Raw genomic sequence first — 17,882 nt, 5'->3', positions numbered from 1 at the left:
ATCATAATAGAAAACTTAGAAATCTGATTCCTGAGGGAAAAGTGAGCTGCAGCTGGTGTAAGAAAAACAAGATAAAAAAATCACAGCTGGGGAAAAAAAAAACTTGGCTTGGATGTAGGCTACTTGCTCTTTTTAACCATTTTTTAATGTAGAGTTAGAGCGTATAGAATACAATCCATTATTTACCTCTGGCTATGCCCATCACTTACATCACATCACATACATCACTTAGTCCTTGGCAATTGCAATATCTAAAACTTGCATTTTGTCCCTCTCTTAGAGATGTACTGCATGCCAGATGGTGGACATGGGAAACTAAACACAAACTGAACAGTATTTGATAATTGTGTGCCATTAGTCTATGTACATTTCAAATGAGAGGATTAAAAACATGTCATATCCATCATTAGTTTTATTGAGATCATATTTATTTACAAAAAATTGCATTTCCAGGCTGTTTACACTAATAAGATTCATATCCAAGGCACTTGATTGAGGTTTTAAAATGATCATTTGTAGATGACAAAAACTTAAATCGATTCAACCTTTTTGATTACAAATTTTAAGTTTAAACATATGTCTTCGATTAAAAGGTTTGGGGGAGAATAATACATACAGTATGATGTTAATGGAAGCTACAGGAGATACAGCATAAGGCTTTACAAACATTCAAGTCATTCGGACTACATACAGATAAACAGACATACAGTGCATTGACCTCTATAAAGCAAAAGTGCATAAAGCTACTCAGCAGATTATAAGACCAGCCAACAAAAACTATTGCAATCTGAAAATGACACCACAGACTCTAAAATATTCCTCCTTGCTCGGTTTTCTACACAGTAAAAAGTTACGCTTTAGGTTTCAGAAAGCTCCCACATGCGATAACAAATTATGATTACAGTACTGACTGCATGTGGTACAGTGCAAGTGTTACACTGCATATCAAATTCAATACAGTGATTTACGAACAAAATTGTGCTTTCTATTGTCAATCTAAATGGCCTTGTTCAGGTGCTCTTGTTTCATAAAAATCTTTCATTCAATCTATAAGAAGAAAATCTGTATCTCTGTTTTGAAGCTTGGGGAATTGCAATTTTCATATAATTACTTAATGAAACGGTGTGTTTTGGATAATGCAACAGTTTTAAGAACACATTCTGGTTTGACCTTTTACATACATGTGGAGACGACAAAAGCACAGAGTACAAAATAGAGACACTTGGAGATCTAAAAGTATTCCATAATTACACATAATATATTATGTAATTTAATCTAACAGTCTTAAATATACATCATAGCTCAATAGAGAGAACTTTCACCCATTACCTTTTCTGATTCAATGCCAATATATGATTATTTCAAGCATACCTTCAGTATGAACAATATTGCAGTAATTGAAGTAATTAATTACAGTTGTGGCATTTTATCAGGCTTAACAGAATCATAGAGGCAACCGAAGAGGCCATTAGGATGAAGTTTTAGGAGGTGAGAAGTATGTAAGAAAATAGACAGCATTATTTCTATAGACTACTTAAAATCCTTCATTTCAATGTTTCAAAGCTGTCATAATGGAAGCTCCTCGTAATAAGTGATACCATGAGATATGAAGGTATATGAGGGTATATGAGCAAAATGTGCAAAGAACGAGTATGTGTGTGTGTGTGTGTGTGTGTGTGTGTGTGTGTGTGTGTGTGTGTGTGTGTGTGTGTGTGTGTGTGTGTGTGTGTGTGTGTGTGTTATTATGTGAGAATTCTTGAAATTTTGACTGTTGGTATGTGGACATGGTTTCATATTTATGTATATGTGTGTGTGTGTGTGTGTGTGTGTGTGTGTGTGTGTGTGTGTGTGTGTGTGTGTGTGTGTGTGTGTGTGTGTGTGTGTGTGTGTGTGTGTGTGTGTTATTATGTGAGAATTCTTGAAATTTTGACTGTTGGTATGTGGACATGGTTTCATATTTATGTATATGTGTGTGTGTGTGTGTGTGTGTGTGTGTGTGTGTGTGTGTGTGTGTTTGTAACTGACAGAAATCCTAGGGTGGTGTCGTGGGAGGTTTGGTTGCGGGTGTACCGGTTGGGATCACACCAGTGGCAAGGAATATGATAATCAGCACAATGACAAGGACTATCACAACAATGAGCACAATCAGCTTCACGTTCTTCCACCAGTAAGCGCGAGCAACCTTCTGAGAGGTGTGCTTGAAGTTCTGGGCCTGAAACGCAGAAAACAAAGACCGGTACAATGTCAACAAGTGGGGGACTACAGCCGCATACAGTAGCCTAATAGTTTGTTATGTTAGATTGATTTCTGAAGGATCATATGACACTGAAGACTGCTGAAATTTCAGCTTTGCCATCACAGAATTAAAAAACATTTTAAAATATATTCAAATAGAAAACGGTTATTTTAAATTGTAAGATTATTTCACAATATTACTGTTTTTACTGTATTTTCTATCAAATAAATGCAGCCTTGGTGAGCGTAAGGGACATTAGAAAATCTTTCTGAACCCAAACGGTTGAATGGTTGTGTGCAGTGTGCGTAGTAAAAACAGTGTGCCAGGCTTAGAGCTGTAATATGTGATAAGAAACAAAGTTTTTAGACTCACCCCAGCTTGCAGGTCTTCAGATTTGCCCATCAGATCATCCAGTCTTTCTCCACGGGCCAGGATCCGATCGACATTCTGGGTCATAATGTCCTTGACCCCGTCCACTTGAGACTGTAGAGATTTAACTGGATCCACCTTCTGTGAAGACTCTCCTTCTCTCGGCTCCTGCACTCAGAAGAATTAAAAACCAAAACATGATCAAAATGGCATAAGCACACAGTTATGCAAAATAACTCATACTGTTGTCAAAAAGAGAAATGGAAGGCAACAAAAATCTATACAATTATATAGAATATGGAAGTAAAATAATGACAAAAGTTTTTGAAACAAAAAAGCTTGTTGAATTGCACTACTCGAAAAAAATATGCATTGCATTAACCCTGCTTGCAGTTTAATGCATTGTATTTTCAGGGCTTGCATTTTTATTCAACAGTTGTATTGTTGTAAACAATTGTATTGTACAGTTGTAAAAGTTGCATTTAAGCTGTGAATATTTCAATTCAAAACATTTCACACACGTTTTCATTATTAAAAATTCAATAATCCATATTCACCCTTCAGAAATGCTTGGCGTGAAACTTTGCGCGTTACGTTCATATTCTGGTCCATCTGCTTACCTGTAGCCTATTAATATAGCCTAGCCTACATTCCAAATAAAGTGGGAGTTTGGTCTTTTATATCACTGTATTTTGTCCATTGAGTTACTTTGAGTGTCCTGAGACCGCAGGGGAATCCTGGAGAGTGACATATTGAGGGAATCCCCAGTTATGCAGCACAGTCGCAATATAAAGTCAAGAAAACTAAACAACCGAGAGAAATATGTCTACTACCTCAGATTTAACGTTTGATCTGTACATCAGAATCGGGGAATAACATAATCTCGGTCACTGTGCAAAACTTACATGTACGAACGACTAATAGCTATGGAGATCATCAATCGGCAATCTACTGATATTCCTGCCGTTCCCGGATGTCAAATGTTGAATTTTCTGTCGAATTTGAACCACTGAATTTGTGGAAGCGAAATAAAATGAACCGAAAATTGCCGGCCGAATATTAAAGGTAGTATTTTTAAACAGAATGAACATTTTGGAAGTGAAATCTGAAAGGTGAATATGGATTATTGAATTTTTAATAATGAAAACGTGTGTGAAATGTTTTGAATTGAAATATTCACAGCTTAAATATACAACCATGTTTAATTGCAGCCCATAAAAATGCAAGCCCTGAAAATACAATGCTTTAAAATGCAAGCAGGGTTAATGCAATACACATTTTTTCAAGAAGTGCAATTCAACAAGCTTTTTTGTTTCAAAAACATTTGTCATTATTTAACTTCCATAATAGAAACTCATCATGATACAGCAGTTTGAAGAGAGACTGGAACTTTTGTAAAGAGTACTGTTACTGTATTTTGGTGTTTATACGCGTATAGCATTAAATCTAGCCCATAAATATAAATTATAGCATGTAAGGTTTTATAATTATGCAGCAAAAACTAAAATACATCTGCAGGCATCCGTTATCAAGGTTCAAGCTGTTAAGTGCAAGCGAAAAAAAAAAGATATTATGTATTATTTAGCAAGCCTGTAAGCACCTAAATCAGAGTGGATTACAGAACTTTACAAAAATAAGTTTAAAAAAAAAATACTTCAGATAGCATAATTTACCATAAAAATAGTGTCTTAACTGTTGTAGTGCCACCTATCGTCCTATCTCCATAAAAGTTTACAGGTTTTTTTTTTTTTTTTAGAGTTATGTGTCGCATGTTGTTACCAAGTTTTTTTAAAGTTCTGAGGATTCGGTTTAGGAATTAGATATTAGTTTACTGGAATTAGAAGATATTTTTGGGGCACATTTCATCACCCATATTTTTAATGACCAAGTTGTAGTCATTCAAATACTATGTTTTTGATAATTATTAATCCAGACAGTCCAAAGATTTAGTACTACAGTGAGTTTGTTGAGGATGATCAAAAAACCTACAGCTTCACAAAAGTTTTTTTTTTAAATAATCTCAAAGATGTAATCAATGATTAAATTGATAACAGTGTTTGATTAGTATGAGGAGATCTAACATATGATATGAAGAATCATATCAGCCCACCACTGGAAGAATGGAAGAATGTGTTAAAAAATGCATAATATGTAATCATTTATGTAAAATGTGCGATAATGTAAAAACCCTACATTTACAATAGGAGTTCAGCACTTCATACTTGACCCAAACATAATAGTGTCTTTATGACTTTTATGTATGTGTCTTGAATATATGGAGACAGCTGCATTTCATTATTCAGATTTAAGGGAATTCATGATTTAAGCAATTAAAAACATACAGTAATTGCTACAATACAGTACTGTCTATCTCTATATTTAAAAAAAGACTTAACAATAAAAATAACTATAAGACATCATTTATTTCATACCATGACCAGACAGCTATTATAAAAAACTGCTCAGTAATGCCTTTAGATGCTAATGATTAGGCGTGACACCTTAAGTGTGATATTGACAATGGCAATATAAAAAGATAGCTTTACCACATTCACACATCTAAACACCAACTGTCAAATGCAGTGCAAGAACCTCAATAGCCGTCTTTTGCACTCTTCTCTGTGTCATTTGGGCATGTTTAGTCATGCTAAACACCTTTAAGCCCTCTTGCACTACTGATACTTCATAAACAAAAGGTGTTACCAGGAAACCAAAAGCAAAGCTGCGTCACTACCTGTCCAACCCTTTCCATTCAAGTCAATGGGAGTTGGTGTCACAAGGCCTGCAGAATGGCAGAAAGCTATTAGGTGACATCATTGTGGAGAAATGGTTCCATGTGATATCTATCTATGTGATATGGCAACAACATAATAAAAAGTAAAAATGTATGAACCTGGTTATTACCAGTGTGCATTTGTTTTGAAAGTCTTTAGATAAGCTTTCTAAACTGCTTTACTATTAAGACTGGAACAAATGTCCATCATTATAAGAACGACAGTCTTAAACTCGATCTTTCTTACTCTTTGTACAAAACCAAGGCACAACAATACCAGTCTCCAAATGTTTTCAAGAACACGCCAACTTATAATTGAATACAAGTCAAGTTCAGTAATTCAGAATACTGTCAACGAACCACAGTGAACCATAACGTATACAAACAGGATGTCGAAATTATATTCGGTACTGTTGAAATTGTAAAACAAAACAAAGCAAATGGTTGGCATGAGGATCTCACACTTCTGGTTCACTTCAACAGTCAACAGGGCACGTGTGAAGTGATCAGCACATTTGCTAACTGTAGTTTAAACATATCTAAACCAAGTAACGTTAACCATGCAAAAAGTGTTGAGATCAACTGTCGGTTTTGTAAACCAGTTATGCTTCACAGCTCAAGGTAAATTCAATCCATCTATGTAAACAAATCTGTACAACAAAGTTGCAATACAAACTGGATAAAGCTTAAGCATCAAAGTATTATTTAAACAGCACATTTGTTTTAGTAATCAAAGCAAATTGTCGACGTTAACGGACAACAGGAAGGTAGAAACTAACGAAGTATAACTTGAAAAACAAGCTTCGCCCTGTTTTGAGTATGTCAACTTAAGTTACATCAACCGGTAAAAAAATTCAACAACAAAAAAATATAAATTTGTTCTAGTGGAAACTTTTGCAGCACTAAAAAAAAGAGATATTTACACGGATAACGATAGTAACTGAGTTCACACAGTTAAGTTAGTCAGTCTACTTTTGAAGTCAACAAGCACCTGCTGACTATCGTTCTGGTCACAACTTACCATACTATCTGGATCACCCATCCCCATGATTTCAATTTGATGTTTTTATTTACTCCACGAAAGAAACAATTACAATATCCTTTGGAGTTCAAATGTTGGTAACTGTTTCTTCGAATGACCAACAGATGAACACCGTGTCAACACTTCCTGGTCTCTAATTCATTCTCTTCCTCCAGCCGCGATGATTTGGCTTTGGCCCACCTCTGTAGGGCCACTCCCCATAGCATCCTCCAGAGGGCGCCGCTGGGTTCATGACGCATGTAAACACCTGTAAGGTGAGACTATCAAGCCATCAACATTTCAGGTATGAGAAGATTGTTCTGGTAAGGCCAGACAGGCTTGTGACTTTTTCTAAAATTACTGATTAAACTCAGTGTACTTTAATAAATGTTTGTTTTTAAGTAGTTTTTTAACATGCTTGACATTAGTAGGGCAAAACAATTAAGACTCCTAGGCATGAAACGGTAAACTCTTTTCTTCCACCAAGGCAACAATTGGGTCCACCTAAATGCTTCTGGCATTACATGTATTCATGCAAAACATTATACCATTCCGAAATGACATCATACTAGACACAAAACAATATATACAAACAGATAATAAAGAATTACCCAACAATACTTTAATAACTTTTATTTTTCAAAATCAGATGTAGAATATACATCTAAAAGAAATATCATAGTTATAAAATGAATTTCACAATTTAAATAAAACATCTTTAAAAAAAGTGACATTGACAGCAGTAACTTCACATTTACTTTTAATGAGGCTGCTAAAGAGATCTTAAAAGCAATCATATTATACATGCACTGCACACTGCTGTTTTTTTTTCCCTAGTTCATGCTTTTGACATTTTTCAGTTTCACTCAAATAATTCTGTGGTAGTTTCTGTACAACGTTTTTAACATGATCCAGACATCATCTTTCTCTCGACTATATTGTTTTGGCCCCACATGGGTATTTTACAAACTGGATTTACATTTTGGTTAAAAACAACAACAACAAAAAAAACTATTTTTTTACAAAAAAGATTTGTATCAGTTTTCAGTGTCCTTGTTTAATGATGATATCAGTCATGCAGTCAATCTTGTGCAGCTCCAAGTTCTGTTGATGAAAGAACAGCTTTTAGATTTACAGCAACCAAATGTTCTGATGCATCATGAGATCACAATTAATTATGCATGCAAGTTACAGAATATTCAGTGCATACTAATGCAAGACAAGTAGATCTTTAAACAACATGCTAATACATAATTTTAAACAAACGTCCATCTACAGTAGATTTTGAAATCATTATTTATAGCAGAAAGTAGAACTCACTTTCTCATTAGCCAAGTGCAGAAGGGCCACAAAAGCCAATGGTACTGATAGATTGGTAGCCATGGTGGAGGGAAGCCTGGTGGGGCAGGAAAGAGAAATTAATGTACAGTATATGCATGAAAAAATTGTCAATCCTAATTAGATACTATTAGATACATAGCACCAGGCCTTAAAAAAGCAATACCTTTGTACAAGATTCCTGACAGACTGGCTGAATGATTTTTCTCCAGGTACTTCTGTTGTCTCCTCACATTCCACCTGCTGTAAATGGTAAAAGAAGTCATTAAAAGGTTTTTTTTTTTTTTTATCAAATGACCACAAGAAATGCTGAACAAAAGAACAAAGTAAAAAAAAAAATGGGTGTGGTTTGTGACAGTATTTAAAAATGTGGCAAAATGAGTTTTATCCAACAAAGAATGATCTCTAAGATTAAAGGTCGGTTCACACCAACAACTATAAAGATAGTGATAAAAATATAGTTCTAAAAATCTTTCAAAATATAAAAGAATAGCAGAGTCCGTACCATAATAATGATACAGAGGAACGATATCGTTGGCATCATTTTCAGAACCTTAAGCCTTTTTTAGCCCGTAAGGATTCAGAAAAGGTTATTCATATTCGTAATATTCACTCGATTAGACTACTACAACTCGCTTTATCAAAAACTATTTTTGGACAGATTACAGATGGTTGACAGGTACTCGTAAATGACACTGCACTCTGGTTAACCGTTGCACTAGTTAACGGTTAATTTCAAGATTTTTCACTGTTTGTTTTTAAATCTTTGATACAGCCCCTCCCGTATATTGCTAGTCTGATTCATGTTCACAAGTCAAAGACATTAATATCATGAATTTTTAATGGGATCCCTACCCGGATTAACTCAGAAGGCCTTGGATTCAGTGGCGGATTGGGGACAGGAATTTTCATTGGCAATAAACAGAGGTAAGACAGTGGACATGGTCATTAGCGCCAGGAAAGATGAAAACATTCCCTGCCCTTCCTCTCCCGGGATGCCCACATTAAGTACATGATTTCGAAGGTGCGTCCTAGAATACACTATCTCTGTGTTGCTAAAAACGCGAGTCTCCCTTGTGATGTTTTAATGAAAGTATATCTAACATTTATACGGCCAGTCCTTGAGTACGCTAGCCCAGTACGGGGTGGACTACCTAAAGGTCTCTCTGATGAGCTAGAGAGGGTCCAAAAACGTTGCTGTCGGATAATAGGTGTTCCAACTTCTACTGTCCCATCACTGAGTGATGCCACTATACGTACTTTTACAAAACTACTCAAGGACAGTTCATCACCACTGCATTGTTTCCTGTCTGTGGCTCCAAGACCTACTTACCTACTAGGGCAGCATAGGGAGTTTGTTGTGCCCAGGAGTAAATCAAAAAGACATAAACTTTCTTTTATTCCACGTGCTCTTAAACTGTTATAAATAATTTACAGTTTGTTTGTTTTTTGTATGATGCCTGATGTATTCCAGGATTTGTTGTTTTACTCTACCTGGTTGGTTTATTTATTATAATTTTTTTATTTAATTTATTTCAATTAGGTATATAAGGTTGTTTTGAGTATGTGGTCTGTTATGATGGTCTGATACATTTCAGGGTTTTGTCCTTTAATATCCTGCCTTGTCAAACTTTAAATAAAACTAACTAACTAACTAATCACATACGCAAAAACTTCTACATGTTCTTAGGTTTAAACCAGAGGTGAGCTTACTTTTGCGGTAGCCGCCCCAAGGCTATTGAACAGTATATTAGACAATCATCAACTATGAGTACATTTAAGAGACATTTAAAAACATTTTTACATTAGCTTTTGATCATGTATGAGTGACAAGGCATTGTTGCCACAAGTACTCAGCGTCTTAAGTTTTTTCTTGAATTTTTCTTGAATGCTTTTTTGCAGATGTTTCTAAATTTGTTGTTTATTTTATTATTTCAGTATATTATACAGCACTGTGGTCAACACTGTTGTTTTATTATGTGCTTTATAAATGAATTGGATTATTGAAAACACTAATTATCGGCCCTACCTTCAGTGATCTGAATGACAAATTAATAGAGGAAAAGAAAACAGTTTTGTGAGAAAAGAGGATTACTGTTTAATGACTAAAATGTGATTACTCTTTCAGTTCTATGTTCTAGTTACTAGTTCAGTATGCAAACGGTAACTTCTAACCTTACCCATAAAGATGCTGAAAAAGGTCAATAAAAGAGCTTCACTAAGGTCAGAAAGATACATTTACAAACCTTGTCTGGTTTTTCAGGACTTTCTGTTAGGAGACCCCACATAGTGGTCTTCAGCTTCTTCATGTCCATCTTCTTGGCCATTTTGGCATAGTTTATCTCAATAGTGTTTACCTAGATAAGCAAACAATTAATGAGTTATCTATACAAAACTACTGAAATAAAAACTAATAATAACTGACAAATAACAAAGAAAATCTCACTACATGATCAGTGTGTAGCATAGTAGCCCAATGTCTGTCCTCTCATCTTACCTTGTAAGGCTCAGGGACAAGACAGTCTTCTCCGTATGTAGAGATGTCATCTGTGTCCAGAGAGAAAGGGGTCGGTCGGTCTGCTTGGGAGTCATCAGATCCTCCAAAGCCTTCAGCATCCTCACTGTCCCCTTCCTATTCACAGAAACCACTAACAGTTAACAGACCGTCTCCATGCCAAGCTATGACACGTAACAGTAGTGTTTAGTGTACCTGAAGACCAGGACAGAAGTTGGCTGTGTCATTGGCGTTGTTGTAATCGTACTCTCCTATGTCCCCACCCAGCTCGCCCGATAATCTCTTCTTTCCTTCTGCACTGAACTAAAGTGGGAAAATAAATTTGTCAAATTTGTAAGATGAACAAAATCCAATCCAGCAGTCAATCTCTTATACAGCATTATCCTAATGATGTTAAAGATTTGCCACAACCAAAATGCTGAAGTGCACATAGTAATGCAGACAGGAATATTAAACATTCCCGCTCTTACTGTGTTGGTGGGTTTGAGGCTGAGCTGTGACAGGTTACTGGGTGGATACTGGAAGTCTGCTGGAAGTGTGGTTTTCTTATTGCTGCTGTTCAAAGCCGATTTACTGATAGTGGTTGCTGCCTGGAAATAACAAGTATTTATAATAATAATTTATAATAAGTATTTATTTGTCAAATTGTCACCGATTAATCTGCTGCTGACTTCTACAAGGTTTGAACGTTTTTGGTAGAGGGATTAAAAAACATTGTATGAATTGCTGTTATGAAGCGTTTGTCCATTATGGAAGTCATGAAAATTAGTAAGTAAACAGGAACTTACTCTAGTTGTTCGAAAGTAATTGTGAAAGTTGATATCTCCTTTAAAGTCAATAACGAGAGGATTTTTTGGTGCTCGTTTCCGAGGTTCTTTGTCTGGTTTGTGATCCTCTACAAAGGATAAATTAGAAATTTAATGGGACAATCTCTAACAACAATAGAGAATGCAATATTAAAAATTAAATTAAGAAAGCAATAAAAAAAAAAAAAATGTTTTATAGTTAAACACTCCTAGGCTAGTCGATGACTTACGCTTATGTCCAGGTTTGAAGAGCCAGTAGCCGGGTCCGACCCAAGTGGCCATGGTCCTGGGACTGAAGTATGAGTACTCTCTGGGCTGATCAGACAACTGCAGACACATGGTGGTAATATCCACCTCGCCAATAGGAATAACACCTCTGTTAATAATGCAAATACACCTCACAGTGAATGGACATACAAAAAGAGCAAAGAATTTTTTTTATTCCGAGACATAAAATACAACACAAAATATTGTAGCTAGCTAAGGTCGAGCTTAGGTCTTTGGGATGAAAATGCACAATATCAAACCACCGCAACTATTCACCTATTGTGAAGCAGAGCCTGTTTGTAACTCAAAAATTAGCAAACACTTTGGTGCAATACATTTCGCAAGTACTAACCGTCCTTTCTGGGGGCTCTTTGAACATGCTTCTCTGTGTTCCTTAAACTCCTCACTGTCTTCTGGCCTGCCCTCATCTACGTCTGCATCAAAATTATCCCCAAAATCTGGACTGTCATCATCATTTGGCTCGATGTCTGCATTGACGTCGAATGCGTGCTCTCCCTGCTTCATCTTCTCAAGCAGCTGATTAAGGTTTGTGGTCTATATTGACAACATGAAAGATGATCACATCAATATAAAACACACTTAATATTGCACTCATGCTACTGTTGAAAGGGGGTTAATATGTTTTCTTTTTTTAAAGAAATTAATTTTATTATTTAATTCAGCAAGAATGCATGAAATTTATCAAAAGTGACAGTAAAGAATTATAATGTTAAAAATATTTTTGTTTCAAATAAATGTTCTTTTGATTTTCAATTCATCAAAGAATCCTTAAAAATGATTATTACAGTTTCCAGAAAAATAAGTAGCAAAACTGTTTTCAACATTGATAAGAAATGTAATGGCTACTGAAAATTCAACTTTGCCATTACAGGAATTAATTAAAATAAAATAAGTTATTTTTAATTCTAATAATATTTCACAATATTACTGTTTTTGTTTTGTTTTTGATAAAATATCTAAATAAATGCAGACATGGGGAGTATAACAGACTTCCTTCAAACATTTAAAAATCTTACTGACCCCAAATTTTTGAATTGCAGTGTATATGGACATCATATTGAGGCTTTAAATAGTCATCAAAACAGTCTCACCTGCTCAGGAGTCCATCTAGTAAAAGAGAAATCCTCTAAGGATGGACAAATTGGCCTGTCCTCTAATGTCTTCAAATGACCTGGAAGAATCAAAAAGGTATGATTCAATAGACTCACATTGCCAAACGACTATAACTCACAACACATCCAGAAACATTTAGGGTGTATTCACACCAGGAAAGTCCGATAGTTCACTTGCTTTGGTCCGGACCAAATAGAATGTTGATTTTTTTTGTTTGGTACGGTTCGCTTTCACACTGCTCTTTTTGCAAGTGAACCAAAATGTGTAAACAAAACCACACGTGTGCTAAGGTCGTCCATTCATTGGACAGGAATTCTCAAGCAAGGAAAAGCAGGAAGTGCACAAACAGGCTCAGCATGGAGATATTTCGTAATGTAATATTTGTTATTTTACTGATTTGGTGTTATTCTCTACAAACGCAATATGAAGAAACTATATGGTATAGATAAAAGCCCGGCCGCACTGACAATTGATTGCTTGGGTCGTTACATGCGCTTCGTGAGGCACACTAGCGCACACACACACACACACACACACACACACACACACACACACACACACACACAAGGTCTCTCGCTCCCTCTCTCTGCCGTGCGCGCGCTCTAGCTCGCTCGCTTTAGACACCATTATGCCAAAATGTCCGTTTTGTTAAGTATCCTCATAAGAGCAGTCAAATAAAAAGGCGCAGTTTTCTGCAATTGGGTCGGTTCATGTTCACACCGTAAACGAACCGTACCAGAGTTCGTTTGGAACCGTACCGAGACCACCTCTTCAGCTGGGTCTCGGTTCGATTGTTTGGTCCGCACCCGAGTTCGATTGCTGTATTCACACCTGCCCAAAAGGTCCGCACCAAGGGGGGAAACGAACTAGAGTTCGATTCAATCGAACCAAACGAGGCAGGTGTGAATACACCCTTAGATTATGAATACTGAATATTGCTCAGTGAACCGTCCTGTAACTTGGAACAGAGTGTGATGTGCAAAGCCGGTTTACCTGTAAATGGTGAGGCAGGAACGTTCTGATGGGGCACCTGCACAGGAGGTGGCTGTGTCTTCAGCAAGGTCATATGTGAAGGAAAGCGCAGCTCACAGCGACTGTCCTCACTGAAGAGCACAGAGAGGAACACTCCTGCTGTACTGTTCTCATCAAAGGAAGCAGCCATGCGCTGGAACATGGGGTCCACCTGCACAAAGAATGCTTTAGGACAGGTCTTCCTGTAGGTTCTTACGCCACATGCTTTATGGGGTCCTCACAACATAAATCAACTTGTTTAAAACATTAAAGAAACAGTTTTCAGTATAGGTACTATCTAGAAAATCTCAACTTCTTGATTGGTATTGTGAAAATTTTTAAACTATATTATCAACCAGCGATATATTCAGTTAATCGTACATCCTATATTACCTGGATTCATAGCATTCAAAATGTAACTATATTATCACTCAACTCTTTATATAAAGTTGAATAAATAAGTATGTATGTTCAACTTTATCCACATACATACAATATACTCACGTAGGGCGATATATATACTAGCCTATACAGGGAGGGCTGTACAGTGCGACATATGTAGAGTGAAATAGAATGAATGAAATAGATATTACATTGCACGTGTACTCACTAATGCTCTCAACACATTATTTTGGGTTAAAAAACAGGAAGGAAATCATTTTTTCTCTGGTTTAGAGAAGTGTACAGTAGGGTTTTTTTTCTCTCTCTCGGTGGATGCATAAGATTTCCAGTCAAAAATTAATTAATAAATGTTATATTTTACATTAGACCTTTCTAATGATTTTCTGTAAAATATAATGATCATAATAATTGTTATGCAAACAAGCATGTTGATCATTATTTGTGCAGACTGACCAAGTAGGGTATAAGTTAACCTCATGGAAACTTTTAAATGTGAAAGTAAGAAATTGATCGATGGAAAGAACTTAAAAATGAAAGTGACATGTTTGCTAAAGAAACAAACCAATTAAAATCTATTTGTGTGGTGTGGCTTTTGTTTTCATCGTTAATTGCTAATCTAATTTGCATTTCCTCTGAAAAACAAGCGTTCTAGCGCGAAAATGTTGCCTATAAATAGTGTTGCGCACCTTCTTATCAAATTCACATTCTTATCAACCTCTCCTCTATTTTGCTTGGGAACTAATGTGGTCGGAAACAAAGTTTACTTGACTGCGTTCTCTGAGAACTTTTTTTTTTTTTTTTGGTTGCCGCCGAACTGCGTCAAAGCCATAGACTGTAAAAATTGGTCATAGCTCATTACCATAAAGTTGACATGACTTCACCGTTCAAGACGCACTGGGCCGCCCTCGCCAGAGCTCACCGCCGGCTCACATTGAAAATGAATGACTTCCGGACAGTTTGACGCTGTCACACGGTGGTGTGAACCCACAGTAATTGTGTGGCCTTTGCTACAAAACTTTCAACCTCTGTAGTACCAGTGCTATGTGCAAAAAAAGTTAACGTACAGCCCTGCTATATAGCAAATCTCAACTGCTTGATTGATTGTATCATCACAAAAGGTAAACTATATTATTATCGCCCAGCTCAATTCCGCTAAAAGCAACTATAAGGCATAAGGATATTACCAACATTAAAGCTGATTTAAAACAATGTGTATTGTGAAAAGTGCTATACAATTTTTTTTTACTTGACTCAATCACACTCGGATATTATTCACCTCACACTTCATCTCTGATTCAGAGAGATTGATGTTATTGAGGTTCTGCTCCACTGTCTTCTTCTGAGGTCTTTTCTTAGTCTGTTTTGCAGCCACCTGCTCTCCCTGACCGCCCTCGGCTACTGCCTCCTCGATACCATCTTGACCTGAAATGAGATGGGATTTCAGTAAAACTGTGCAGGGTCCTGAGAGGGAATGATACCACCAGTACATCATGAAGACAATGATCGCATGACACTCTCTGACCAATCTGATCTACAGCACAAGCCATCTTTGTTTTTTGTAACATGTCAGCAGATCCATAACTTGAATATCTACTTACTCTCTTTTGGTTTGGTCTCAGAGCCCAAGCCTCCCAGAACTCTGTAAGCATCAGCGTGGACCGCATCCACCCTCACTGCATAGATTTTTGTGCTGGCGTCCAGGGTGCCCGCTGCCACCTAGATCAACACACAAACAAACAGTTACAATATCATAATTTCCAATAATGCATGTCATCTTTGTCAAAGTGGAGGTAAATACAAGGGGCAGGTTCGGCAGGTTTCTACCTTGAAGTTGAGCTCTGAGTCCTTCTGCTTGAGAATGTCTGCCATGTAATCAATAAGGTGCAGACCAAATGCATTTTTTGTGGTAATTTTCTGCAAAAGGAAGGTGACAAGTAACAGCCCTGTTGCATTTTCAGGAAAATGCTGACAATAAAGTCTGCATACATCGATTTTAACTCACATTTTCAGTGGACAGCTTGATGCAGGTTGAATAATGCTCAGATATCTGTGCTGATGACAGCTTAGGGACAGCAGCGGGTGTAGAACTATGGAGAAAAAAACAAGATTGTACATTGTGCCGTCTTACTTTTGTTTTTGTATTTTAATGGAGCTGAGAACGGGGTTTCAACCAACCTGTGGCTACCGGCCTCGTTGACAGAGGAGTCGGTCACTCCGATGACTTTGGATCTGCGTCTTTGACGTCTCTCCTGTTCATCGTCGTTTCCCTGAATGTTATCCAGCAGAGGTGTGCTGGTGGCTGACAGAGCGGCTTTGTGTCCTATTGCCGGGGACGACCACTGCCGTGGCCGGGAGTTCGGGGTACTGAATGCGCTCATTACGAAACTATGGGCCAATATTGATCTGTCATATATCCATACACCACTAATATGCAGCTATTTCCATTAAGTGCAGTCTGCTAAATAGTGCATTTGTTAAAACGTTAACTTACTTCAACACAAGTAAATCCAGAGATATTGCCATGTAAACAAAGTCAAGTAACGTTTATTTAGCTGCTTAAAATGAGCAAACGAATAGCTAACAAACATGTCAACAATAAACGTTATATAAGAACAGAGGTTTATATCCCCAGAGCTAATTTCCAAAAGCGAAATTCATACATGCAAACACTTCAGTTTAGCCTTTTATGAACGCATGTTAGCTAGCGCTAAACACACTTCTGAAAACATAACAGATCAAATTATACACTGTGGCTTTGAAACCGTATCTCAGATGAAGTACAAACAACGGAAGGTCAAATTACCTGCGATGAACTGATGATTTATAAGCAGTAAGTTATAAGTTAAATGATCCAAACTTTCTTTATTCCGCCTGTTCAGACGACCATTTGAAAATTAGCGCCCAACGGTTACACGCGTCATCAATGATGTCATACGTGCAAACGTAAAAGCAGAGCCCGTCTACGGAGAGCCTTGGCACTTCCTATTAGCCCCATTGTATCCATCTTGGTTGCAGTTCCATTAGAATTCCACTGGAGGTGATCGCGGGCGAGTGCAGACTGAATGGGAGTCTATGGGGCTAGACGGCTAAATGTGTCTCTTTCACCCGATTGCCGTTGAGAAATCTCAGATTTTATTGTAGGTTTTGCAAGTTCAACATGGGTTATAGGTCGAAAGTTGAATGAACGAGTACTTATTTCTTTTCGATTTCTTACAGGTTGAGTTGTTGTTGCCCATAACTCGCTAGCATTCTGCTAATGACGTCAACATTCTGACGTCATTGACATTTTAAAAGACTTTTTAAACCAAATAAGTGACTCAAAAAAATCTAACACCCAGCAATGTGTAATTTCTTTGCATCTCCTTTCGAATACAACATTCAAATTACTAGACAAAAAAAGTATATCCTGAGAAAAGTGGATTTTGAGGGTTTTACGCCATAGACCTCCATTCATTCTGCACTCGCCTTTGAGCGCCCCCGCATGGACAGAGACGTGTTACTGCAGCCAGTCCAGAAACCGGAAGTAAGCAGAGAGTGCCAATTCCTTCCTATTAGACATTCTCTGGTAAAAGTCAGATTGTGCGTTTTATCAAATAAATGTACGTTTTATAATTGTATTCCCAAAATAACTTATTATGGATTAAAATAATCAATAAAGGTCAGTAATATGTGTTTTTATGACATTTAATTGATAATATATTATATTTGTTTTCTTAAATTGGTCAAATTCATTAAGTTAAACCTGAATTATAAAATATACCTAAAGTAATGTTATTGAACAAAGAATTTTATTTAATTTCTACGTACTTCAAAAAGGTAATACTGGAATTCGACATTAAATGACCTGCGTAGACCTAGACCATAGATACGCATACGTAGTTTTCTCATTCGACCGCTCCAGACACGTAGGAGCGCCCGCCATCTTGCAACGGTCAGCGTGTCGTCACTCACAGTAGAAGAATCAAATCAATTTTTATATTTATTAGGCCTAACTCAATGCATGTTTTTTT

The 17,882-nt window shown here is 36.8% G+C and overlaps 2 protein-coding genes across 2 annotated transcripts; both read right to left on the bottom strand.

The window, feature by feature from the left end:
- Nucleotides 1-394: 394 nt before the first annotated feature.
- vamp8 (vesicle-associated membrane protein 8 (endobrevin)) lies at nt 395-6,582 on the bottom strand. The gene is made up of 3 exons (XM_081366903.1): nt 6,400-6,582; nt 2,609-2,773; nt 395-2,212 (listed from the first exon to the last, which is right to left on the bottom strand). The coding sequence occupies exons 1-3, from the start codon at nt 6,424-6,426 to the stop codon at nt 2,033-2,035; spliced, it is 372 nt and encodes a 123-aa protein (XP_081223029.1). The 5' UTR covers nt 6,427-6,582; the 3' UTR covers nt 395-2,032.
- A 434-nt stretch (nt 6,583-7,016) lies between these two features.
- ncaph (non-SMC condensin I complex, subunit H) lies at nt 7,017-16,863 on the bottom strand. Its single transcript, XM_081364700.1, has 18 exons — nt 16,676-16,863; nt 16,048-16,257; nt 15,875-15,959; nt 15,697-15,786; nt 15,471-15,588; nt 15,149-15,294; nt 13,453-13,642; nt 12,438-12,517; nt 11,678-11,880; nt 11,289-11,434; nt 11,041-11,147; nt 10,723-10,842; nt 10,448-10,555; nt 10,235-10,369; nt 9,984-10,094; nt 7,904-7,980; nt 7,720-7,795; nt 7,017-7,503 (listed from the first exon to the last, which is right to left on the bottom strand). Exons 2-18 carry the CDS (start codon nt 16,248-16,250, stop codon nt 7,444-7,446), a joined length of 2,055 nt encoding a protein of 684 aa, XP_081220826.1. The 5' UTR covers nt 16,251-16,257; nt 16,676-16,863; the 3' UTR covers nt 7,017-7,443.
- Nucleotides 16,864-17,882: the final 1,019 nt, after the last annotated feature.

This window comes from Scardinius erythrophthalmus (assembly GCF_964197995.2).
Source record: "Scardinius erythrophthalmus genome assembly, chromosome: 5".
Classification (NCBI taxonomy): Eukaryota; Metazoa; Chordata; class Actinopteri; order Cypriniformes; family Leuciscidae; genus Scardinius; species Scardinius erythrophthalmus.
Note: the sequence above shows the minus strand (reverse complement) of the source record. Positions and strands in the feature narration are given on the sequence as shown.

Excerpts from the sequence above, each read along its gene's own strand:
- vamp8 (XM_081366903.1), bottom strand. The coding sequence starts at position 6,426 with ATGGGGATGGGTGATCCAGATAGTATG. Across the intron at positions 2,774-6,399 it reads TGGGTGATCCAGATAGTATG|GAGCCGAGAGAAGGAGAGTC; the intron begins GTAAGTTGTGAC and ends TTCTGAGTGCAG. Across the intron at positions 2,213-2,608 it reads CTGAAGACCTGCAAGCTGGG|GCCCAGAACTTCAAGCACAC; the intron begins GTGAGTCTAAAA and ends TCTGCGTTTCAG.
- ncaph (XM_081364700.1), bottom strand. The coding sequence starts at position 16,250 with ATGAGCGCATTCAGTACCCCGAACTCCCGGCCACGGCAGTGGTCGTCC. Across the intron at positions 10,843-11,040 it reads ATTACTTTCGAACAACTAGA|GCAGCAACCACTATCAGTAA; the intron begins GTAAGTTCCTGT and ends TGTTATTTCCAG. Across the intron at positions 7,981-9,983 it reads GTCCTGAAAAACCAGACAAG|CAGGTGGAATGTGAGGAGAC; the intron begins GTTTGTAAATGT and ends TACCATTTACAG.